We start from the raw sequence: 26,227 nt of genomic DNA, 5'->3' as shown, positions 1-26,227 counted from the left end.
AGAGTTTTCTGAAATAAGTTTTTATTAATGAATTCCACTAACAAATGATGCAGTGGTTTAATATGTAGAATTAAAGTGTCCTTATTCAGCCTGATCTCACAAGGAAATGTAACTATTTTACCTAATGTCAGTCTAAATCAAAAAGTTATGAATCTCCATGACATTGTATTGCCCTGTTATTCTAAATACTTTACTTTGATGCAGTGTGCAATCTAGTTGTTTGTGAATGTAAAGTCAAGGTGCACAAAAATTTGATTATTGGCTCCTAAAAAATAATAAAACTGTAAATTAATTTTCTTCCATAACTGATTAACAAACTATAATAATACTGTATTTGAGCTTTTACAAATGTGCTACATATGTCTACTTTGCCAGGCACATAAAAATCTGTATTTATTTTGTTGACATCAATTTCAAAATCAGACATTTATTGTTCACTATGTTCAGTTCAGTTGACTTTATTAGTACCCGTAGGTAGAGTTTTTTTTCAGCAATGTTTGGCATTTAATACAAACAACTAAATCACGCATATACATACCCACATACACACATACAAAAGTACATCATAAAATATTACAATTTATTTAGAGCGACAATAGATAATGGGACAAAGCTATTCCATTAACGTTTTGTCCTACTAAAAACCATCTGAAAACTTTGACACAAAGAGAGTAGGTTGATTTTCTAAGACAGAGAATGAAAGCTACAGCTACTAATGATCTGGGCAATCCAAAAAAGCTGCCTACTATATAGGGAATCAGTGTTTAGCTGTGATTCACCAATCAACCTGCTAGACCACCTAATAACCTGGCTCAGTCTATTCCTGTTTTTAAGGGACAGACTTCCAAACCATGCCACAAGAGCGAAAGATAGAATAGACTCAATAAAAGCACGATAGAAAACAGTAAGCTTATTGGGCCCAATGTGAAAACGTGATAGTTTCCTGAGACAAAAAAGGTGCTGATGCCCCTTCTTGCACACAGCTTCACAGTTTGCCTCAAAGTAAAAAAAAAGGTCAATAATGCAATGAAACAATAAAACTAAAAGCATCTGATTGCACTGATTAGTTGAATAGAAATGTGTGTGATTTATACTCGTCAGCACTAAAATAAATATGAAATTATGCTTTAATTGCGACAGTTCTAATAGATCATTAATGTTTTGTGCTCATTTCCATGCCACAAGGCCTTGTTTATTTCCAATCCTGATAATGCTGTTGTAGAGAAATTGTTCCTATGCATTTGTCATTTATTGTAGCTTTTAAAATCTCTTAATGTAGCCCTCTTACCCCCTTAAAACCCTTGCAGACACGAATGAAAAAAAAATCAGATGTTAGGTTTTTAAATAATTGGAACAACTGCATAAAGATTACGATAACATTGGTCACTTTGGTTAAATAATGCACTGTAAAAAAAATCCCCGTAAAAAAACGGTTATTTTCTGGCAGCAGGGGCGCCAGAAAATAACTGTAAAAATACAGAAAAAAACTGTTAGAATAAAAGATGAAGATAAACTGTAAAAAAACAGTATTTTTCTGTTTTACAGTTACAGGTTATTACTGTAATTATACATGTTATAACTGTAATTATACGAGTTATTTATGTAATTATACAAGTTATTATGGTAGTTATACAGGTTATTACTGTAATTATACAAGTTATTCATGTAATTATACAAGTTATTATGGTAGGTATACAGGTTATTACTGTAATTATACATGTTATAACTTTAATTATACAAGTTATTTATGTAATTATACACGTTATTATGGTAGTTAAACAGGTTATTACTGTAATTATACAAGTTATTTATGTAATTATACACGTTATTATGGTAGTTATACAGGTTATTACTGTAATTATACAAGTTATTTATGTAATTATACAAGTTATTATGGTAGGTATACAGGTTATTACTGTAATTATACATGTTATAACTGTAATTATACACGTTATTATAGTAGTTATACAGGTTATTACTGTAATTATACAAGTTATTTATGTAATTATACACGTTATTATGGTAGGTATCCAGGTTATTACTGTAATTATACAAGTTATTATGGTAGTTATACAGATTATTACCATACTTATACATGTTATTACTTTAATTATATAGGTTATTACTGTAGTTATACATGTTATTAACATAATTATACAGGTTATCACTGTAATTACACAGACTATTACTAAAGTTATACATGTTATTAATGTAATAGGTTATTACTGTAGTCATACAGATTATTACTGTAGTTAGTTCAATTATTAGTCTTTAAATATTCCATGGAATGTAAAAAAAACAAAACAATTAATTTCCTTTTCTAAGATTACAAGTTATTACTGTGATTATACAAGAACTAATTGCATAATTCCATGAAATCTTTTACTTTTAACATAATTTTCAAAATACAGTAATATACCTTTAAAACAACAATTATATTTAAAAGTATGATGAACATTTAGCTTAGGTACAGATAATTACTGTTGTTAAAATAAAACCCTAAATTAATGTGTTATAATATTGTTTATATACATATAGCTGTAAAAATTAAAAGACTAAACTGCAAAACGATTGGCATAAAAATACACAGCTATTAATTACTTTTGTGTTTTTTTATTATTTGTTACTTGAAACAACACATTTACTCATTTAACAACACCACCAAAGCAACATTACTGTTACTTTTTTTTTAAGAACAATTTTTTACAATTCTTTCTTAAACAGCTTTTTAGAGTAATTTCTATTCAATATACATCATAAAACAATTCAATGCATATTAAAAAGAAACATAAAAATGTAACTCAGGATACAGCTTAGCCTCCCAAAAAAATAATAACAGCAGAATGAACAGTTTAAACTGTACATAAAGAAAATACTGGCAATGCAAGGTTACTATTCTTCTATCTCCATTCAAAATTTGCAATGTTTGCAATCAAAGAAAGAACCTTGGGATTAATAGACTGCTGTCTTTTAGATTGCTTCTTTTCCACCTTGGTCCCTCTGTCCGGATTTATCTTGAAAAGGCACCTGTGAAGACAGAATTACACCTCAATATAGTGCTACCAACAATTGTCTATATATATATATATTTATTAGGCATGGGCCGATATAACATTCTGACGGTATGATAACCTTGGATAAAAATATCACGGTTTCACGGTATTGTGCTCACTGCTCTAAAATATATTCTTTTTAAATGTCTGGGTAAAAAACAACAATTTCTTTCCTCTTTGAAAAGAATATATTTAATTTTTTGAAAGATTTATGAGCAATTCCAGCTTTATGCATGTGACATTAGCAGTAAAAACTTAAAACATAAATTTACATAGAAAGTATATGTTAACATTATATTGAAACATCTGTTTATATTTTCCAGAACATCTGACCACAGAGTTAAGGGATCAGAAAACTATCAATCTGTAGACATTTTTTGTACTTTAAATGAGGGAAATAAACATGCGTTATGGATGTGACCAAAAAAGTCAGCGAGTTTACAGTATGCAACATACTTTGTAGAAATTCTGTAAATTAAACTGCACAAACCAAAAGAAATTAACTAATCAACAGGATAAGAGTTGGCTCACTATAGAATAAACATGATTGGTTTTATTTTATTTAAGATTTTTGCATTTATGATGAAAAAGTGTCGTTATGGATGTGACATCTCTCCGTTATGGATATGACAGATGTGAAATTGCAACTTGTGTGACTTTGGTAAATCAAATATGATTGTTTAAAAACACTGACAGAGACATTTTTGAGTATTTCCAAAGTACAGTAAAATACTTGCACAAAAAAACAGTTTCCGTATTTTGGTGGAAATGTAATTTTTTTCATGACAAGGTTGACATTTGCATGGAATTGCTCTTGTAATATTTTAACATGTCAGGCTAAAGAATTTAAATGAATCATTGATTTTTGCTGTCTTCATTTGTTTTAAAAACACAGATTTCTTTACAATTTAAAACTGCATATTTGTATATTTTTTTGCTGGAGATACTGTTGTCCTAAAAAAAAAAAAAAAAAAAAAAAAAGGAAACAAAAAATCTTACACACACCTTAGGAACGGTATTAATAAAAATTTTGACAGTTTTAAAACCGTGACTTTTCCAAACCTTGAAAACGGTTATCGTCCCATGCCTAATATATATATATATATATATATATATATATATATATATATATATATATATATATATATATATATATATATATATATATATATATATATATTATATATATAATATAATATAAAGTCTTATTTGTTTTATTTTCGGCTTAACCATTTTAAGGTAAATAGTATTAGCCCCCTTAAGCAATATTTGTTTTGGATTTTCTACAGAACAAACCATCATTATACAGTTACTTGACTAATTACCCTAACCTGCCTACTTAACCTAATTAATTGTCTGTGTGTATGTATATGTATGTGTGTATGTATATGTGTATGTATATGTGTATGTATATGTATGTGTGTATATATATATATATGTGTGTGTGTGTGTGTGTGTGTGTGTGTGTGTGTGTGTGTGTGTGTGCGTGTGTTTGTGTATGTATGTATGTATGTATGTATGTATGTATGTATGTATGTATGTATGTATGTATGTATGTATGTATATATATATATATATATATATATATATATATATATATATATATATATATATATATATATATATATCGGCATCTGAAAAGGTGTGAACCAAATGGCCTGCAGGATCTCAAGGGTTGTGAGCCGGGTTAATCTCCGGGGAGGTTATATCCTTTGTTATAAAGTACTTGGGTTAAGTTACTTGAAGACCGACGAGTTAACATCACTGCTGAGGAACTGCACTATTCATTGTCTTCAATAAAGTCTTCTCCCCATAAGAACTTTGGTCAGCTTACTTATTGTATGTATTAGAGTCATCTAATACATTGGCGAGCCACCCAAGAACGGTTAAGCCAAATACAGCAAAATCTAATATATATATATATACTGTGCTACACTAACATTTTCATGTCTTCTGTAGGTTAGCTTGGATTGCAGACTGATTATGATGTGACATGGCCATACAGGTGTATCTCAATAAATTGAAATGTCATTAAAAAGTTTATTTTAGTAATTCATTTTATAAAAATTAAACTCATATATTATATACATTCATTTAAATTATAATATTACTTAAGACCTATAACAGAAATGTTGAGACTACTGAAAATTATGAACATGCACAGCACTCAATATTTGGTTGGGGTATTTTTTGCATGAGTCACTTCAGTAATGTTACATGGCATGCTATGAAGCTTAAGGTTGCTCTGATAGCAGCTTTCGGAACTTCTTGCATTGTTTGGTCTAGTGTCTCACATCTTTCTCTACTTCAAATTTGAGCGAGTTTGGTGGCCAATTGAACACAGGGATACAATGGCAGGTGGGCAGGTGTCAAGTCCTGCTGGAAAATCAAATCAGCAACTCCATTAATCTGGGGAAGCAGTGAAGTACTTTAAATGTTCCTGGTAGGTGGCTGCGCAGTGGACCAGCAGTGGACCAACACAAGCAGATGACATGCTCCTCAAACTACCACTGACTGGAAAATCTACACTGGACCTCAAGCAGCTTGGATTATGTGCCTCTCCTCACTTCTAAAGGAAATTTCAAGTTTAAAGGAGGACTTTGGCAAACTAAGAGTTTTTTTTGAGCAGTCTTTTGTCCTCAGCCCAGGAAACACACCTCTGATGTAGTCTAATGCTTCCATATGCTGACCAGCTTCATGGAGATGCTGATTTGGTTTTCCAGGAGGATTTGACACCTGTCCACACTGTCAGAAGGACAATATTACTGTGCTCAATTGGCCAGCAAACTCTGGCCTATGGAAAGAGAATCTATGAGGTATTGTGAAGAGGAAGTTGTGTCACTAAACCAAACAACGCAGAAGAGCTAAAAGCCATTTTTCAGAGCAACCTGGGCTTCAGTCTGTGGCACTGCTGAGGTGTGATCCACACCATCCCACGTCACATTGCTAAAGTAATTCATGAAAAAAATTGCCCCGACCAAGAATTGAGTGCTGTACATGTTGTTAATTTACAGTAGTCCAACATTTCTATGTAAAAAATCTTATTTTTAATTGGTCCTAAGTAATATTATATATTTGGGGTTTTCATTAGCTGTAAGCCGTAATCATCAAAAGTAAATTAAATAAACACAAATATATTAGTCTGTGTAATAAATCTATATTATATATGAGTTTCACTATTTAAATTGAATTACAGAAATAAATTTCATGGCTTTTACATGGCATCTAAATTTATTGAGATGTACTTCTATTTGAGTATCTCCCATTAGGCAATTGTGCCTACAATGACTTTGAAGCATCTGCTGCCAGTGTGAACACCGATTACTAAGGTCATGATGGCTGCACCACAAGATATATACATACACGAAGCAACTCTTTCTTAAATATTTCTCAAAACTTGGAATATTGTAATTTATTGAAAAGGAATAGACAGTTTGTAATGTACCAATATATCTTCCCAAAATTGCCAGAAGAGCTCGTGTGAAGTTGCTCCTTAAACTCCATAAATGTATTATATGTTGTAAGGAATTTACCATTAAATAGCTTTTTTTAAATATGGACTATTCTTGTGTTATTTAAAGTCCATTCATTAAATGAGCCGATACGTAAATAAAGTTTATCATTTTATATATTGGTCACATATATAAACACATTTTCCCTACTAAGCATCTATTTTGTAGTTACACTTTGAAGGCTTACCTTTGCATGAACTCCAGAGTTGCACCAACTTCTAATGGATAACTGATGTTGAGACAGTAGTAGGTCACAAACATCATCAGAAGGGCATCACCACAATTTGTGACACCATCGTTCACAATGGTCTGATCCACAGCAATCATAAAGCGTCCAGCTGTCAGGGGAGAATTCCCTACATTACACAAACACACACATTGGTCAAATTTTAAAATGACAACAGTGCTTACATGGCTATTTCTCCTTTTCAGTTAATTACCCTGATGAAGAAATAATAGTAGAAAATATAAATTTTTATGGTTTACTAGAAACCCCAGCAAGATTTAATTTACCTGTTCATTAAAAAAACTTTACTTAAATGGGAGTGAATAATAATCATACCGCAAACAACGATGCAAGGTGTACTGGGCAGTTGATCAACTTCAGATGGCAGACTTGTCTCATCAACCATCATGAACATCTTGGACTCTTCTTCGTTGAAATATTTCAGAAGCAGCATCACACATCCAGGAAGATCAGAATCTACTTGCTTTGCTTTGGCAATTTCCATGCCTGCTAAGATGTCCTCGATTTTGCTCTTCTTCTCATTGGACGTTAGGTATGAAATGACTCTCCTACATTTACTTGAAACAGCTTCTCTATCAACATCCAGTCCTGTTAGCTCTTTGAAGTGAATAATTAATCCACACATCTCGAACAGATATGGCCACTCTTCTACCAGAAGAGGTGTATCCATTCCACTTATTATGTTCCTTCTCTGATTGTAGAAAGTATCCATCATTTTTTTTTCAATATCTTTGGTGTTATTGCATTTGTTTTTGTGCATTGTCTTTAATTCTTCTTGTATGCATTTTTGAGATTCCTCAGTTTCACCTTCTGGCAGCTGCTTTGGCTGCCAATTTATACAGCCGTAGGTGTCTACTCTCTTAATCTTGAAAGGTGTGTCATCTCCCTCACTTGCACTGGATGTCTGTCTTTTCAGGTAAAGTGAGATTTTGCCCCTTTTCATGTTATCAACTCTACTCTGCAGCTGTTTGGTAAGGGAGTCATAACCGCTACCTACAACTTGATCTTCAATAACATCTTTGAACGATTGAGGATACATTGCAACAATCTTCCTGGCTATTTCACTGAGATGTTTCTTTCCTGGTGTAGGGCAGATGGTCAGGATCTCACTTACCATCAGCCGAATTAGTTCCCGTCTTTCACGTCCAGTTGGCCTCTCTTTGTTTTCCAGCTTTCTAGTAATTTCTGATGGAATTTTACTCCAGGGTATTTCAAAACTGAAGTGCCAGTTGTTGTCCACTGGAGTATGTCTGTAAGAAGCTGAGGCTTCACTTGATGATGTGGATGGAGGAGAGTTGGAAATATCCACACAGTCTGGAGTGAGCACAAAAAGTATTTGAACACAGCTCATTACATTTCAAAATTAACTAAAACAAACAAAATTGAACTTAATTTAAGCTTATTTACCTCTAATGCCCATAAATCACTATTGTTTAGTTCACAATTAAAGTATTATTTCTCCTCCCGAACAAAAAATTATAATTTACACCCCTCATTATCCAAGTTGTTCATTTCGGTTCATTATTTTTTGTTGGTTTCTTTTGAAAAACATTTAAAGATTGTTCTCCATATAGTTGATTCAATTGTGTCCACAAGTTTGTAATTTTACATTCCAAAATGCAGCTTTAAGAGCTCTAAATGATCTCAGCCAAAGAAAATCTATCTAATTAACAATAAACAAAACTTAAATTTGGACTATACATTTTTTGTGCAATCCATTTCAATACAGCTAAACTATGTCAAAAAAACTTCCTTCTCGTTTTCTACTCCAACTTCAAAATCATCCTACATCAGAGGTGCAGACCAAGTGTTTACAAAGTGAATGTGTAAAGAAAGTCAAAAGTCTTGTACTGTTGGACAATCTTAAAGTTAGAGAAGAAAATGAGATGGGAGTTCTGAAAGTGCACAGTGTATTTTAGGTCAATGCAGACCTAGACAACTTTTAAAAACTATATAAACAATTACAACAATTAAAAACTATATAAATTACCTCTTGTTTTGCTCAATTAAACATTTAAACTCCTTTTTGAAAGTTCAAACTATCTGGCACGAGTTAACTATAAGGAGAAAAAATCTGAAGTAGTTTCCTCAAAACAACTGAACAAAACAAAAACGCATAAACATTTTAGATTTAAATTACTCACATGTAGATGTATGCCCTTGGCATGGCGTTGCATTTAGCTGAGCTCTGGCAGGCAGATCAGGAACCTCACTGGCATCTTTTTCAGCTGAATAGAAGAGACGTAATAGGAATTAGGTTTGCTATGAATTTAATAGCTAAACCAATAGAATTGATACGTTATGCTATAAGGATATAATGTATTTTTTACTTAGATTTAATTACAATTAACTATACTTACACAAAGCTTTAATCCGCGCAAGGAATTTTCTAACTTCAATTGGCCTCAGGACATTAACAAGATCAGGCTCCTGGACATATTTTAGGTCTTCTAGGGTTCCCACTCCTAAGTTCTGAAGAGCCTCCAACACCAGGTCTTTTGAACTTGAATTTTGCAGTGCAAAGCCAACGAAATTGGCAAGATCATCATCTACATAATCCATTACTAAGGAAAAAGGGGTCAGATGTCAGTGTTAGAAGTCAGTGTTGGCTGAAATATTTCCCAAAGGCCTATTCCGTACGTCTTTGCATCTCTAAGAGCATATATATATATATATATATATATATATATATATATATATATATATATATATATATATATATATATATATATATATATATATATATATAAATAATCGCATGTAATTAATCGCATTTAAAATGAAAATTTGTATTTACATAATGTATGATTGTGTATTGTGTATATTTATGTTTATATAAACACAAACATACATAAACTGCACAAATACACAAAACATTTTTTTTTCATAAAATTGTATTCAAATATATAGTGCAAACATATATTCATAACACATAACACAATGCGTGTAACGTTTCGAGCACACCGGCTCTTCATCAGAAGCCTAAAATGTTACACGTTTTGTGTTAGCATTTTTAATGTAATAAATTGGTATTTTTGGAGCTCTGGTGTTGCCACTGAACTTCTTGCTGCTTGGCTGAGCACCCATTTAGAGTGACGTGCGTGCTTTTGAGCATTTTTTCATTCAAATATATAGTTAAATATATACATGCATGTGTGTATTTATACATAAACTTTATAAATATGCACAGTACATGCACATACAGTATATTATATAAATACAAACTTTTATTTTGGATGTGATTATACCAATAAAAAGGTAACACTTTACTTGAAGGGGTGTTCATAAGACATTCATGACACCTTTATATTCATGACATGAATGAAAAATGTATGAATGCTTAAGACAACTGTCATTAAGTAAATGAGTAAATCAAAACCTTTCCTAAAAGCTGGCGTACAACTAATTAACACCCATTCTTGTCTTAGGACAATTTTGGTAAACTTTTTGATCGACCTCAAATGTTGACTACTGTTTATCATGACCTGTCTTTGTCGTGGTAACTTGACATTATCAAGACAACATAACTTGTCATAAAACATGACTGTCATGAGGCCATTATAATGTCATAAATATATTTCTGATCACTGTTTTGACAATTATAAGACAATTATAATGACCTCATGACAATCATGTTGTTTTGATAATGTCAAGACAAGTAATGATGTATTTATTTTAAAGTGACATAACTGAGCAAATGACACTTAAAGACAGCTGTCATAAGAATACATACATTCTTCATATTCATGTATCACATTGATTATAAAGGATTCATAAAAGCCTTATATATACCCCCTTCAAGTAATGTTTTGCCAAAAAGAATAAAAAAATAACAAAAAAAAAATGCCATGCCAAGTGCCATGTCATTTTCCCCTACTCAGTATCTACAATGCTATGTTTGAGAGAAATGACTTTTGTTCCACAAAGCGAATAAGCAGGCAATGGATAGTAATCCAACAACAAGTCTCCATTAAGGCACTCCATGTTTCCACATGCTGTGTGAATTTCATAAAGTCCCAACTCTTGCAAATATGATGCACCATGAAGAGTTACAAGAAAGTACACATTTTTGTCCTTTATTAGCATTAGTTCGATTTGTGCAAACTCTGTTGGCATGCAAGGACTTGTGCAAAGAAAAAAGCTCTTTCTGTAAAGAGTGCCTTTCCACAGTATCTCAGTGGATGCTACAAGACCACTCTGATCATGCAAGCTTGCCTCTACTGCACCACGTACTGCATCACTGTACAAGACTGCATGGAAGGGAGTGGACTGCTTCACTTGCAAAGAAGGAGCAAAGACAGAACTGGAGGACAGATGTGCTTGCAAAAGTTGGTGGTTATGTGCAAGTGTCTGACAGACATTTTTGAAGTTCTGGGTTCGTCTCACACATCTTTTAAAGTAAGAATGTTTGCTCTCAAATCTCATTGTCCACAGTCTTATTAGAGGTCCAAACCTGAGGATTAAAGCTGGATAGTGGACCATGTAATGGTGCTTCGGCTTGAGTTTTCGGTCAGGAAACATCTCCTTTCTTGTCTCCAAATACTCCACAATGAAAACATTGAGCAAAGCAACTTGAGAGTGAGATATTTTAGGGGCACATATCAATTCTACAAGCTGTTTCAGCTGTACCATTAGCTGCCATATTGGATCATCAGTGTCTGTAATTTTTTCACCTATTAGAATAGGAAGAAGCCTCAGGAGACACCAGTTTTCTGCGGCCTTGCCACCTAATTTATCTCCTTTTTCTGCAACCACTGAAGGAGTGGACGTGGCATCTGATCCATGATAGCTAAACTGTTTGATTCTTCGGTTTAGCTGACTATAGGTGAAAAATTTCTTCACCTTCACAAAGTACTTGATGTAAATGGCCAGGTCATATGCCACAACTCCTTCAAATACATCATGAGCAATACAAGGTGGGAGGCCAGGCTGACATACATGAAAGTAAGCAAGGGAGTTGAAAACGGAATCACGTTTTACACCTCTGCTTTCTGTCAGGGAACCACTGCGTACCTCTTGTACTGCCTCATTGTAGTTTTGCACTGTTCTGGGTGGGGCACATTTTTGCAAATCATGGAGCTCATTTCTAGTTGCCAAACAATATCTACAGAAGTAAGTGGACACACTGAAATTCTCTGTGAAACCTCCAATTTGGTGGGACCCTAAATTATCTCCTGCAATGCAAAAAATAGTTGCCTTAACAACATGTCCAGAAATGACAAGCCCAGTTGTCTCCAGTTCCTTTATATCTGACAACATTGTGGAGAACACTTTGTCATGGCCAAAATATTTAAAGTGTTCCTCTCTACACAAGAGCACAAGTTGCAAGTTTTCAGTGCTGGAACGATAAAATGGGTCAAGGTTGGCCAGTGTAAAGTAAACTCCAAGAATCTTGTATTTTTTTTTCGCTGACCCAAGTGGGTTCACAATCTCAAAAGCATCTTGATATAGTATGAGCTTTATGCTTATACCTGACTCCCCAAACAGAGCATTACTCTTGTATACAGAACCATCATTCACATCATTCAAAATGTGTGGATTGTCATGGACTGACTTTGTACATTCTTGCCACACAGTTGAGTCTTTCAACAAAGTCTGCAAAGTCTCTTTTATTGGGATATACTGAGCAAATTGTTCCTTTCGGTTTTCATCGGTACCTAAACTAATAGTTTGTGGATGCACATAGGAGAAGTTTTTCTTAAAATACTGCATCCTTGAATACTCAGTAGAAAGTGCAGAGCTACAGGATGCATGCAAGTTATTGTCACTTAAACTTGACACAACATCTTTAATTTCCGACTCACTCAACTGAGTATTTGCTTGCAGAGCACCTTGAAGTAGATCAACTACATACTGGTGGCACACAGAGTTAAGGCTGTCTATTTGTTCCACAATCATTTGAATAGTGGAGGAAGGTATAAGGTATTTGGCTTGTAACTGCATATAAAACAGAGATAAAGTCCTCATATATAGCCCTTTCATATCAGGTGGGCACAGGATATCCTCTGGCTCATCAATTCTTACCTCTGGTGCATTTTGAGCAACATCAAGTGACTCACTCTGCACAGAAGAAACAAAATGCACATCTGATACCTGTACAGATGTAGCATTTTTATGATATCTAGAGAGGTGAGCAGTAAAGGAGGACCTCAGTGAAAAGGTTTTGCCACACATTTTAAATGGGCACTTAACCTCTTCTTTCTTTGAAACATGTGATTTTAAATGATCTAAGAGATCTTTAAGATCATTGCACTGTTTCTGACAAAGTGGTTTTTGACATATCAGTGGACCCTGTACTGTTTCCCACTGCAATATGGATGACTGTCTATGGTGGCGCAAAATATGACTTTTAAAGGAATTGTACTTTGTGAATCTTGATTTGCAACCAGCTACACAACAGGCATATTCACTATGAGCTTCATTTTTGTGTAACTGTTGGTGATTAACATACCCTTTCAGTGTTTTTGAAGCAATGCCACATATAGGACATGTGAAAGTTTTTGAAACACTTGCCATGTTGCATACTCACTTCAGTGTAATAGAGATGTATTTGAGCTTGAAAATGCCTTCTTGCTTCAGGTAGTTTCACGTTTAAATTCTTGAATCAAACAACTGAGGATGAAAAAAAGAGACAGAAGTTTGCAAATGCTTGCTATGTAAAAATTATCCAAGTATAACTAAACACAAATCACTGAAAAAAAAATCACAAACTCCCGTTTTATACAGAAAAGTCAAATGCCTGTAATCTTTATGAAAAATTCTGTGAAATTTGTAGTATAGTTAAGCTTTTCTAAAATGAAATGCAGCTTGTAACGTTAATGTTTTCCCCTTACAAATGTGACTATAATAGCACAGAATGAGTGACTATTTCCCCCGTTGCATTTCAGCTTTATATCAACTAATTTACGTTCAATTTATGCCAGACTCAACGCTGACTTGTTTTAAACCAAACCATTATCTTTTATAACACTTTAGACGGTATCTTGGTCGTTAAATAGCTCAACGAAGTAACGTATGGTTAATGTGGCATATTTCATTGCTGTTATTTTAAGCAAATCTTTAAAGTTAGCTTAGTTAACCAGCTAACTTGTGTGTCAAAAACACGGCCACAGAAAACAACAGAAGCATAAGTTTGTAATTAGGCAATTAGGATTTATTTTATTCGGCAACGTTGAATTTGAAGCAAAAACTCAGCTGCAACCTTAACGTTACTTATCAAACATAACGTATGTCCTACATTACTCGCCTTGTCTATCAAAACGTACACTTTGAGAGTTTTATATTTGAATACGTCGATAGGTACTTTATTCAAGTACTTTATATATCTATACTTTATTATATACTTTATGAGTCAAGCTTTTGGCGTTACCTCACAGATGTGGAGTTTCCTCTTCACAGCAGAAAAGTGAATTTGCGCGGCCGCGTCTCCGTTCAGATGGCGCGCTTTCTTCCCGTGTTCAGCACTGCCACCTTTCAGTCGTGTTTTGATGTCGTAAAATTATTGCTATGCTAATCGTGTTATGAACACAGAAGTAGGCCATGTAATGTTTAGTTAACTTTTTGTTGACTTCACATTGCAACTGTAAAGATTGATTAGAAAAAATGTTTACAGGTCATAACATGCATACACAAGTAATATGTGTGATTAGTCACTACGAGAAAAATAATATAATAGCATACATCATAAATATTATAGAAAATGAATATAATAATTAAAATGAGCATTTTTTGTATTTTACAGTGCATGTACTGTACAGTATGTGGCCTAAAATACTAGGCTATTATTTGACATTTGAAACTTCAATTTAATCTTCACTTTAACAGGCTACAGAAAAGTCACGTTTATCCACATAATATCCTGTGAACAGCTGGCAGTTGAAGTTGGACAAATAGTCTAACCCATGTTATAACATGTGGAGCACATGAAACCTATTCCAACATGCTCACCATATTGCATTTTAGCAGCTTTGCTATAATTTATTCAGCAACTGCAGTAATGTCAACCTTGTTTACAAATATTTATTTGAATGAGCTATTGTATAAAAATTGCATGTTCACATTTTGCAAGATTCAACATTCACATTAAAAAAGACATTCATGTGTATTTTCAGCCCACTATGCTACAAGTTTTTTACTTATTTATTTATTGTAAACCTCAACATCTTGGTGCTATTGGTGTTACTTTTACGTTTCATACTTTACAAAACAATACAACAAACCCTTACAAAAAAATAACTGCAGTAAACTGAAGTAAAACTGCAGTACAACTGTGGAACAATAGCAGTTTAAAGAATAACTGCAGTAAAAATATTTGCTACTGCTAAATTGCAATATAATGAAGTATAAACACAGTTCAACTACATTACTACATATTGAATTGAAAGTTCAACGCCAGTTTAATTTTCAGTACATTAAAGTACAACTATAGTAAAAGGTAAACTGCAACTTTACTCCACTTGTGCATTGTAGTGCTGTACAGTCTAATTTGCCAATGGTGTGATAATTGGACTACTATAGGCTACTGTACTTGTTTTTGTACTTATTTTTAGGTATTTTCTTATTGTAAACTAGTCATCTTCTAAATAAAATTTGAAAAGTTTATTTGCAAAAACAGATATGTGCAAGGCGCAGTGGGTAGCACTGTCGCCTCACAGCAAGAAGGTCACTTGTTCGAGCCTCGGCTGGGTCAGTGGTAATTTCTGTGTGGAGTTTGCATGTCCCCGTGTTGGCGTGGGTTTCCTCCAGGTGCTCCGGTTCCCACACAGTCCAAAGACATGCGCTATAGGGGAATTGGGTAGGCTAAATTGTCCATAGTGTATGTGTGTGAATGAGTGTGTATGGGTGTTCCCAGTCATGGGTTGCAGCTGGAAGGGCATCTGCTGCGTAAAACATATGCTGGATAAGTTGATGGTTTATTCCGCTGTGGCGACCCCTGATGAATAAAGGGACTGAGCCGAAAAGAAAATGAATGAATGATATGTGCAATTTCACATGCACATGTAGTCAAGTGAAACTCCACATGCAAAATCATGTGACATTTCTCTAAGGGATGATTATATCTTCAATGGTACTAAAATCGCTTTAAATGTGGTTCAATTTTTTTAACCTATTTTTACAGGAATAATCAGTAAATATTAATGTCAAATTACACATTACTCTCTGAAAATACAGAAAATTTAATTCATTAATTCATTTTCTCTTCGGCTTAGTCCCTTTAATAATCAGGGGTCGCCACAGCGGAATGAACTGTCAACTTATCCAGCATATGTTTTACACAGCGAATGCCCGTTCAGCTGCAACCCATCACTGGGAAACATCCATACAGACTCATTCACACACACTCATACACTACGGACAATTTAGCCTACCCAATTCACCTGTACTGCATGTCTTTGTACTGTGGAGGAAACCGGAGCACCCAGAGGAAACCCACGCCAACATGGGAAGAACATGCAAATGCCAACTGACCCAGCCGAGGTTCGAACCAGCGACCTTCTTGTGAGACGATCGTGCTACCCACTGCGCCACCTGAAAAAACATGTAATACCAAAATACTAACAATTATCTGTAAATTAAATGTTGGATTTTTTAAATACAGAAAATATCTGTAAAAAGTATATTTCACCGTATAATAAAAAAACAGGAAAATTCTGTAAAAAAAATACAGACAATTATCTGTAAAATAACATTTATTTTTACAGTTTATTTTTACAGGAATAATCTGTAAATATTAACGTAAAATTATGTGTTACTCTTTTAAAATACAGAACATTTCCTTTAAAAAACAGAAAAAGAATGTAATACCAAAATACAAGCAATAACTGTAAATTTAATGTAAGATTTTTTTATTACAGAACATATCTGTAAAACAACTGGTATTTACTGTATAATGAAAAAACAGAAAAATTCTGTAAAAAATTACAGACAATTACCTGTAAAATAACGTTTATTTTTTACAGTGTGGGCAGACATTAAATGAACAAAAATGTTGGTTGGCTGAATGATTTTACTTGCCTCTCTTATTCTAGCAGCCCCATTTTTATGCCAAAAATGCTCTTTAATAATGAATAATAGTAGTTTGCTTCAGATCTACTCAAATGGTCTCGGGTGCTTCATTTCTAAGGACTGACAAACACTTTGCAACACTCCAAAACAATGAATCAGGTGCGCTTTTCTCATTTATTGTCTAATACGTTCTTACTCCCATCACACAAATCAGCATGACGGATATCAGATAGAGAACATTCTTATTGCGCCCTCCATCCTGCAGCTTTTAGGGCTCAGCAAAGCAGATTAATCAGACATTTCAGTTGGCAGAGGTTGGATTTGGAAATAATATGTTTTAAACCACAGTATGTTTAATATGACGCTTTTCAAAATGTTAAACTAGGCACAAATTATAGATTTGGGCAATAAGTTTTGGTTTTAAAGCAAACCACTGAGTTGCTGCCTTGAAAAGGTGGTTATGGCAGATGACTGGAGAAAATGTATTGGCCATAAAATGAAATGTGCATTATTTCATTGAAAATAGGCAGAACAAACTGGTAAAGCACATTCAATTGCAGGTTATATTATTATTACTGTTCATATGAATGCTTGATGTCTTTGTTTATTTGCTCATGTATTTATTCATTTAAAATAACCATATATACAGGTAACAGTTTCCATATTTTGTGTTTTCGATCTATTTATGGTTGTGAATTTCATTATATTCTACAGAACTCTGTTCTGTTGACTTTTGGTGTTGAAATTTTAGCTCTACAGTTTAACAAAGGGATTTTATTGACATTTTAGTAGTTTGAAATAATGTATAAAAAATAATAAATAAAAAAAGTTTAAAAAATAAAGTCTGTAAAATAACAGACAATGTACTGGTAGTTTATTACCAGGTTTTTGTAGCGTAATATACAACACAAACCCAGACAATTTTCATTCATTTATTTTCTTTTCGGCTTAGTCCCTTTATTAATCAAGGGTCGCCTGCCCTTTAGACTTTGGGCCTAGACCTTTAAAATAGAGCCATTTGTCTCTTTTGTTGAGAACGAATTTATAAACTATTCTCATCACAAACTACTAATTTTTTGGTGCATGTCACGTTTTCAAATGTGCAAATTCACATTAAAAGCAAAATAATACAGCATATCAGATTACTGGTGGTTCATCTCGCTGTGGCGGCCTCTGATAAATAAGGGACTAAGCCGAAGGAAAATGAATGAATGAATGAATGAATATCAGGTTGTTTAATTAGTCATGTAATTATAATACAGTCTTTCCAATGCATAACTTAGCTAAACTGCATCAGCAAAACATAACACAATACAAACAAATAGGATAATAATATATTCATCAGCACCAATTTTTTTTCACTTGCATTGTTCCCTTGGTAAGTGTTAACTTTATGCCCTGTATTTAAATGTGCTGGCTTTAACCTACAGTCAGTCAAACCAAGTTTTTAGCAATTCAAATATTTATATAATATGTGCAATCAACTGTAATGGCTTTAATGTTTACTCAAGAGCACCTTTTTCCTCCGTCTCAGACATTTAAATTCCTCAGTGCATTTTCAGCCGGGCTGCTCACCTTTTGTTGCTTTTGGCACTTGTTTTGCTCTTACACTCTTATTGCTTTGGCTTCTGTTTGGAGAGCACCCACTCTCTCATGTTTGCCTTCGAAATCCTCAGTATCCAACTGAGAAGCTTTAAAAGTGCCTGTCAAGTGACTGCCTCTTATCTTCTGATACTTTGTCTTTGTAAACAGACTCAGGCCACTTTTTGTAGTGAGCTTTAACCCCATTAGATCACCCTGACATGTGTCCCTTTGGGTCGATGCTGGGGTTAATTCTATAAGGCACGCTTCCAGATTCATTGTCCCCCTCAAAAAAAAAACCCTCATGACTTTCTAACCAGCAAGTAAACCTCATTTCCACCAAATGTCATGCTTCGGATGGTTTATGGGTTCCCTGCACCTCTCGCAGGTCCCTGTGGCCTGTTTTAAATTGATGACTTGTGCCCGGAATGCTGTAGTCTTTCCTCTACTTTTATCATAAAAACGGAGCTAAACTAGGCTTTAAACATTAGCAGGGTGATGAATTGGCTGCAGTTTATCTTGAAGGGAAAAGATCAAAGACTTGATCTTGGCTGGAGCTGCTTTATGGAGGTTGGGGTGGCCAGACCTGGCACAGGAGTCACTATTTTTTTCTGGCTTCTTTGTTATGAATGACCAGGACTAATTGAGGATAATTACTTTAGCTTGTTACTGTCGGACGTTTTATTATGCAATATGGGTCAGAGTGGTAAAGTATTGTGGACAAGCTCATTCTGAAAATGTACCTCTATATACATTTCTGGAGACCACCAAATACATCACAAATTTCTCTCGCGAGTGCCATTTGCGCCTGCTGTTCTCATGTAAATCCATCAGAGACCGCTGTCGCAGAGCTAGCTGGACAAACTGTTAGCAGCAGGAAAGCCGTCCATATGAAGGTAAGCGGTCAGCTGGTAAGTATCCTACCGCCCCGTAACGTTCGTTTTAAAGGTAAAATGCCACCATGCGTACTTCTGGCTACATAATTCGTGATCTCCAGAAATGTATATAGGGCTACATTTTCAGAATGAGTCAATGTTAATTGTGGAAATATTGTGCCATTTTTTTCGGTACTGTCCTGCACTCAATAAATGACATTTGCTGTTTGTTCAAACTACTTTTTTAAAATAAGCTAAAAATAACACAAATGTTTTGCGTTTTTTTTTTTGGGGGGGGGGACTTTATTGGTTAATTTCAATCCACTTAGACTTGCAAAAATTAATAAATTAACTTAATTCCTTCATGTTGTGCCAACACAAATTGATTGTGTGGAACCCAGCATTTTGTACAGTGCGTCAAAGTGAGAGCTTTTTAATTCATTCATTCATTTTCTTGTCGGCTTAGTCCCTTTACTAATCTGGGGTCGCCACAGCGGAATGAACCGCCAACTTATCCAGCATTTGTTTTACACAGTGGATGCCTCTCCAGCCGCAACCCATCTCTGGGAAACATCCACACACACTCAATTACACTCATACACTACGGACAATTTAGCCTACCCAATTCACCTGAACCAAATGTCTTTGGACTATGGGGGAAACCGGAGCACCCGGAAGAAACCCACGCAGGGAGAACATGCAAACTCCACACAGAAACGCCAACTGACCCAGCCGAGGCTCGAACCAGCGACATTCTTGCTGTGAGGGGACAGTACTACCTACTACGCCACTGCGTCGGGTTCTTAATTCAATTCTTGTAAACATTGGCGTTTTGATGGACGATCTTGGCAGTGGGCATATGTTTTGCTTATAAGCTCTGTGTATTTTACGGCTGATTAAAGACCAATTATTTTTGTATAACAGCTCTGCTAATATTTTTTTTTTCAACCCAAACAGCATTGCAGTCAGACAGCCTACATTAATAATGTAAAGGAGCACAGATTGTGTTATAAGGAAAATATTATTGTTGGAAAATATTTTTAAGGTTACAAACGTAAAAAGAGAATGTTGTTCTGTCAGTTTTTACGAGATTTAAGATTTGTTTGATTCTCATGTCCAGCAAAACTGCTAACTTTTGCATTGCTGGTGTCTTTGCTGATAAATATTTAAGATATTATATTGAATTATCTATCATACGGATGCAAAGACATGCAGAATGTCAGAGTGTTGTGAGAACAATGTCTGCGAGTAAGATGTTATTCATCACAAATGCATGAAATTGAGTAAAAGTGACAGTAGATGTTATTGCACACTCTTAAAATACATATACAGCCATGAATAAATTAAGAGACTAATCATAAATTCCAAGTTGTACTTATTTACTTATCAGTAAGCATTTGCTTTATAACATTAATGCAACATTTCTAATACAAATATTGTCCCTGTCACTTTTATTTTCCTAGAAAAGGGCAAATGGTCAGAATAACAAATAAATTCATTTGTTATTTTAAAATCAGGATTATTCCACAAAATATAGACTTTTTTAAAGTTCATCTGATATATTTTTAGGTAAACATGTCTGTAAACTTGGCACCAACATTTTTATTTTAACATGGAAATTCTGCATGTAGTTTACATTATGGCTGCTAAAGATTCAGCTTTACCATCAAAGGAATAAATTATATTACAAAATATATAAACATTTAAAAGCATATCATTTAAAATACAATAACCTTTAAATGTAATAATTTCCAAATAGGGTTACTTCATCTCTGACATCATCATCACTGTTATCAAAAGATAGAGAAGGCTGCCTTAGCAATTTTTATGCTTAGTGTACTGTATTTTTCAATGCAATTTTGAAAACAACAATATCTTTAATGTAGTGTAGGTTTTGACTCCTGCATTTTTGCTCGGCCTGTTAAGGTGAACACATGACTCAGAGTTCCGGCTTTAGCTTTAATCTCTTTGTTGCTCCCTTGTGAAATGGGAATGCAGCCCTTGACCTTCCCACTTCCACTTGCCACAATTTATAAAGATGCACCAAAGGAAACATGTGTCACCTTTTTTCTCTTTTTTTTTGCACACCCACATTGTCCGGGATTGAATTCATGGATGATACAGTGTCTTGGTTGTACCGTTTCTGAACATTTTACAAACCTAAACTATTAGCTCTGTAACCAACATAAAAAGTGATAATTCAATGATATTTTTATGACAGACTGACTTAATGGACCATCCTATCCGGTCATTAACCAGCATTTACAAAAGAAGTCTGTCAAAATACTCTCACATTTAGCAACAACATGCATCCCTGTTTCTGCGAAACTGTTGGTTCATCCCACAACAACATAAGATAACACAGACATTCTCTGGAAAACAGAGACGCTTATAATTCATCTTGACTAAATAACCAATTACTCCAGAGAAGCAGGGCAAGACCTTCACTAAGAAATGCTCTCTGTTTGCCAAGGGAAAACACACACAGATGGACATTCTCACAGCTCCATCTCAGAGGGTTGAATTTGGGGGAGCTGGTGAACATGGGTTTGGTGAGAAAAGGCAGATGCAATCAGAGAATTAACAACACAGCTGTAACATTCATATGTCATATTCCAATCGGAGGCATGTCCAGGGGCTTTATTTTATGTAAAAACAAACAAATTGCATTTTTTTTTCATGTATAACAATCACATTTGTGACTAAAATGACAAACTTTGACCAATAGTAAGGCAATTTTACAAATTTATGCATACAAAAAAGGCAAGAAAGAAAATAGAATTTTTAGTAAGGGAGCAAAGCTTTGGCAATGGTTAGCCATTCATTCATTCATTCATTCATTCATTCATACATTCATTTAAATAATTTATATATTTATAGCAATTTATTTAAATGTGATATAAATTGTGTTCAGGTCATTTTGGCCCTTGGAAAATATAGCGTAATTTGTCAAAATAAAGTGTCAAAAACTTTGTTTTAACTAGGTTAAGTTATATTAGTGTCAAAGGGTATAGTTATAGTAAAGTAAATTAAGTTACATTAGTGTCAAAGGGTTTTATTAAATCTGTTTAGCCTTTTCTGCATATTGCACAGACATTTGGGACTGAAATTCGTCAACAGTTATGTACATTCATTGACCATATGGAGCAGAAAAATATATAATTTTAAAAGTTGAAAACTTTCAGCATAACCTTTAAGATGTTTCAATATATACAGCTGAAGTCAGAATTATTAGCCCCCTTTGAATTTTTTTTCTTTTTTAAATATTTCCCAAATGATGTTTAACAGAGCAAGGAAATGTTCACAGTATTTCTGACAATATTTTCTTTTCTTCTGGAGAAAGAATAAAAGCAGTTTTAAATTTTTTAAAAACCGTTTTAAGGTCAAAATTTTTAGCCCCCTTAAGCTATTTTTTTCTCGATAGTCTACAGAACAAACCATCATTACACAATAACTTGCCTAATTAGCCTAACCTGCCTTGTTAAACTAATTAACCTGGTTAAGCCTTTAAATGTCACTTTAAGCTGTATAGAAGTGTCTTGAAATATATCTAGTCAAATATTATTTACTGTCATCATGGCAAAGATGAAATAAATCAGTTATTAGAAATGGGTTATTAAAACTATTATGCTTAGAAATGTGTTGAAAAAAATCTTCTCTCCGTTAAACAAAAATAGGGGAAAAAAATAAACATATATGTGTGTGTGTGTGTGTGTGCGTATGCGTGTGCGTGTGTGTGTGTGTGTGTGTTTGTGTGTGTTCAAATAAATATTTATACTAAAAATGGGTTGGAATATTTCACAAAAACACAAACTGAGATGCATAGACTCCAGACTTTAGTTATGAAAAATAATCAGAAAAGTCTAAAATAAGCATTTAAACTATATGATAATCTAAAACAGTGGTTCTCAGCTAGGGGTCGAGCACACAAAGGGGCCTTGGCAAATTTACAAGGGGGGCCTCAAGATGACATAAAAAGACTTAAAACAAAACAAGCTTTAAAATAAGATACAACAATTGAAATACAAAATATTCAGTTTTATTGCCTCTTGGTGACTTATTTGGGCACCTAAAAAAATGTTTTTGAATGTTTGGTTATATACACTCTATAGACGATGGATATTTAAATGTTTTTTAAACAATGCTGAGAGGAGCCCTTTTATCTTGAAATGGTTCTTTGTGCAAAGAGTTTGTTTCTTTCTTTATTTTTTTTTTCAAATCTGTAACTGAAGATGCTACTAATTTTCTGGAGCTCAACCAAAATACATAGACACACTTTCAGAAAGTAAATTATTTTGTCTTAAAATGTATATCCATTTTCATTTTCATATTGTATCGGAGCATGTATACACTCGTAATTGTGACCAGCTGTGTTCAGTTAAAATACCTCTCTCCTCTTCTCCACAATCCATAGTGTTATTACATTTTTACTTGGTTTCATGCAGAAACATACCCAGTTACAAAAAAATGACTTTATATGCCTTTTTACATTTATCACCATAAAAGATTTACATACGGCACATTTATGCTGTTTTACCTTACCATACCTTACAAGATATTATAAGACCAGACAGATGGAAGTAGATTTAGAGAAGTAAATTTAGAAATGACACAGACACAACAGCCTCCACTAATTAGCCATCCACTATCACAATCACCTGACTTCTTATGACACACACCTGGACTCCCTCATTATTTCACCTCATATAAGCACTGCACATGCCTCACTCCAGCGTCTGCTCTCAAGGTTACAACGTGAGTCTTCCTGACTCTCTAATCATATGCAGATTTCCCCATCATCATCATCTTCCTCAAGTCAGTTCCCTTCATCAACCATCTGTTCCTGCAAACGCATTTCTAGATTATTCAAAAACTTTCATACTCACCAGTTGTTTACCCTGCCATCACTTCCTGCTGAACCAATTTCTGCTGACAGGTATCAAGATCATATTAAAAACATTAACAATTAATTTAAGTGCGCTTAACTGATTTAAATGAAAATACTACATTAATATTAATGGAAAAAAAACAGTCGAGGTTTATTGAAGCTATGTGCCTGAGCCTACATTTTTGAGAAATACGTTGCTCTGGGTACATTTCGTCTCGTTTCAGATGACAAATCCACTAGAAGGTGCTGTCTAAATTTTCTAATTTAAAATATGTTACTCGGGGTGTTTTGTTGTTCATTCCAGATACAGTCCTTGTACAAGTCCACAAGAAGGATGGGGATATTGTACAGATCAACCAGCAAACCACTGACCTAAACTCTTGCCAAAACCCAACCAATAATGTTTTCAAAAGCAAAGTTAAAGAAAAGTGCCCAGCGACAACGTAGTTTTGGCTTGAAAATAATTTTGACCTATTTTACCATCCCCCTGAACATACACTGTTGGACATCATAAATTACTATTATAAATAAACTTTTTAAAATGAAAAATGAGAGCTTATATATAACTTACAATAAGTCCAAATGTTCACTGTAGTATAACCACCCATAAATGAGATTATCTTATCTTTAACTAGTATTAATGTTGTCAAGCAAAATAGCAATGAAACTATTTTTAGACAACCTTTTTTCAAGACCAGACGTCACAGATATCATTAGATCCTAACTGTGACCACTTCAGATTCAGCATGTGACATTGTTGATGAAAAAACAAGACTAATATGGAGTCAGAGAGATTAAAACAACCCAAAACGTACTGTTTATTTCATCAACATACATTTTTGTTATAATTCACTGCATTGTGATGTTCGGTCATCAGATGTTTTGCAATTTCAAAAATACAACACATTTCAAAATGTTTGTAGGAAATGCAAATTGTACAATGCGTGGAGGTAGTTATGAAAATTTAAAATAAAACAAAAACATGTTTCAATGTAGATGTTTCAATGTTTCCATTTTCAATGTCTTAGGGTGCAATGCACATACAAATGAGCTTTATAGACAATCTAACAGTACAATGACCACCACTGCTGACAATTTCAATTCAATTCATCTTTGTTTCTATAGCGCTTTTACCATGTAGATTGTGTCAAAGCAGTTTAACATAAAGGTTCTAGTAAATCAAAACTTAAACTTTGTTAGTTTTCAGAGTTGAAGTTCAGTTTAGTTCAGTTCAGTGTGGTTTAATTTTTTTTATTCAAATGCGCAGCTACACAAGTCCTAAACCAAGCAAGCCAGTGGCGACAGCGGTGGGGTACAAACTTCACCAATTGATGAAAGTGCAGGAAAAAAACCTTGATAGAAACCAGGCGAAATTGTGTTCCTCTGGCCAAACTTCTTGTGCAGAGTTGCAGTCTCGGCGCCGGGGGCTGGAGAACGATGTATGTCACAATGAACGTGGAGAAGGTGGAGTGGTGTGAGTAGGTCACTGGCAGGTGTACAGGCTGGTCCACGAGATCAATGCAGTGACCCGTCTGTCACTGGGTTTTTCAGGAATCAGTCTCATGCTCTCCACTTCTCCATGACCACCACAGCATCAGCTCTGGATGCGGCCTGGTCCAGGGTTATGGAGACCTCTAAAAGTCCTCTATGGTTGGCATCATCTCTTCACAGGACTTGGATCACATCAATGGTGCTGCACAATCTCTAGAGGCCTCGGGATGAGTATCTCCAGGTGGAAATAGAGAACTAAGAAAACAATTAGCATAGCTGCTGTTCATATTGTATTTAAACATGAAATATTAAATATCAATGCAAAAATAAAGTGCTATAAATGAAAATAGCAGTTATATATACAAACAAGTAAAGCATAGGAGTGTTTCTAATAAAATGTCTGGTACATTAAGGCAGGAAAAGTGTGTCCTACAGGTGGCTGTCAAGCCCACTCACCTGCATCAAGCACACTCATGCATCATGCCATTATGTGATGCATTGTGTGTTTGATTTACTAAAAAGATAAGTCCTTAATCTAGTTTTGAATTGAGAAAGTGTCTCAGCCTCGGACATTA

General features: G+C 34.2%; 1 protein-coding gene across 1 annotated transcript in view; it reads right to left on the bottom strand.

Annotated features, from left to right (window-relative positions):
- Window positions 1–2,727: 2,727 nt before the first annotated feature.
- Window positions 2,728–26,227, bottom strand: part of LOC130247378 (uncharacterized) — a 51,564-nt gene continuing 28,064 nt past the window's right edge. The window contains exons 3-11 of the mRNA XM_056480605.1: window positions 12,837–12,872; window positions 12,617–12,749; window positions 11,826–11,986; window positions 11,486–11,741; window positions 9,173–9,376; window positions 8,957–9,040; window positions 7,128–8,126; window positions 6,753–6,921; window positions 2,728–3,027 (exon numbers count right to left, since the gene is read on the bottom strand). Of these exons, the coding sequence (XP_056336580.1) occupies window positions 2,901–3,027; window positions 6,753–6,921; window positions 7,128–8,126; window positions 8,957–9,040; window positions 9,173–9,376; window positions 11,486–11,741; window positions 11,826–11,986; window positions 12,617–12,749; window positions 12,837–12,872 (2,169 nt within the window). The 3' untranslated portion in view covers window positions 2,728–2,900. The remainder of the gene's footprint in view (window positions 3,028–6,752; window positions 6,922–7,127; window positions 8,127–8,956; window positions 9,041–9,172; window positions 9,377–11,485; window positions 11,742–11,825; window positions 11,987–12,616; window positions 12,750–12,836; window positions 12,873–26,227) is intronic.

This window comes from Danio aesculapii, chromosome 20 (assembly GCF_903798145.1).
Source record: "Danio aesculapii chromosome 20, fDanAes4.1, whole genome shotgun sequence".
In the NCBI taxonomy this organism is placed as follows: domain Eukaryota; kingdom Metazoa; phylum Chordata; class Actinopteri; order Cypriniformes; family Danionidae; genus Danio; species Danio aesculapii.
This window is presented reverse-complemented; position numbering and strand designations above follow the sequence as displayed.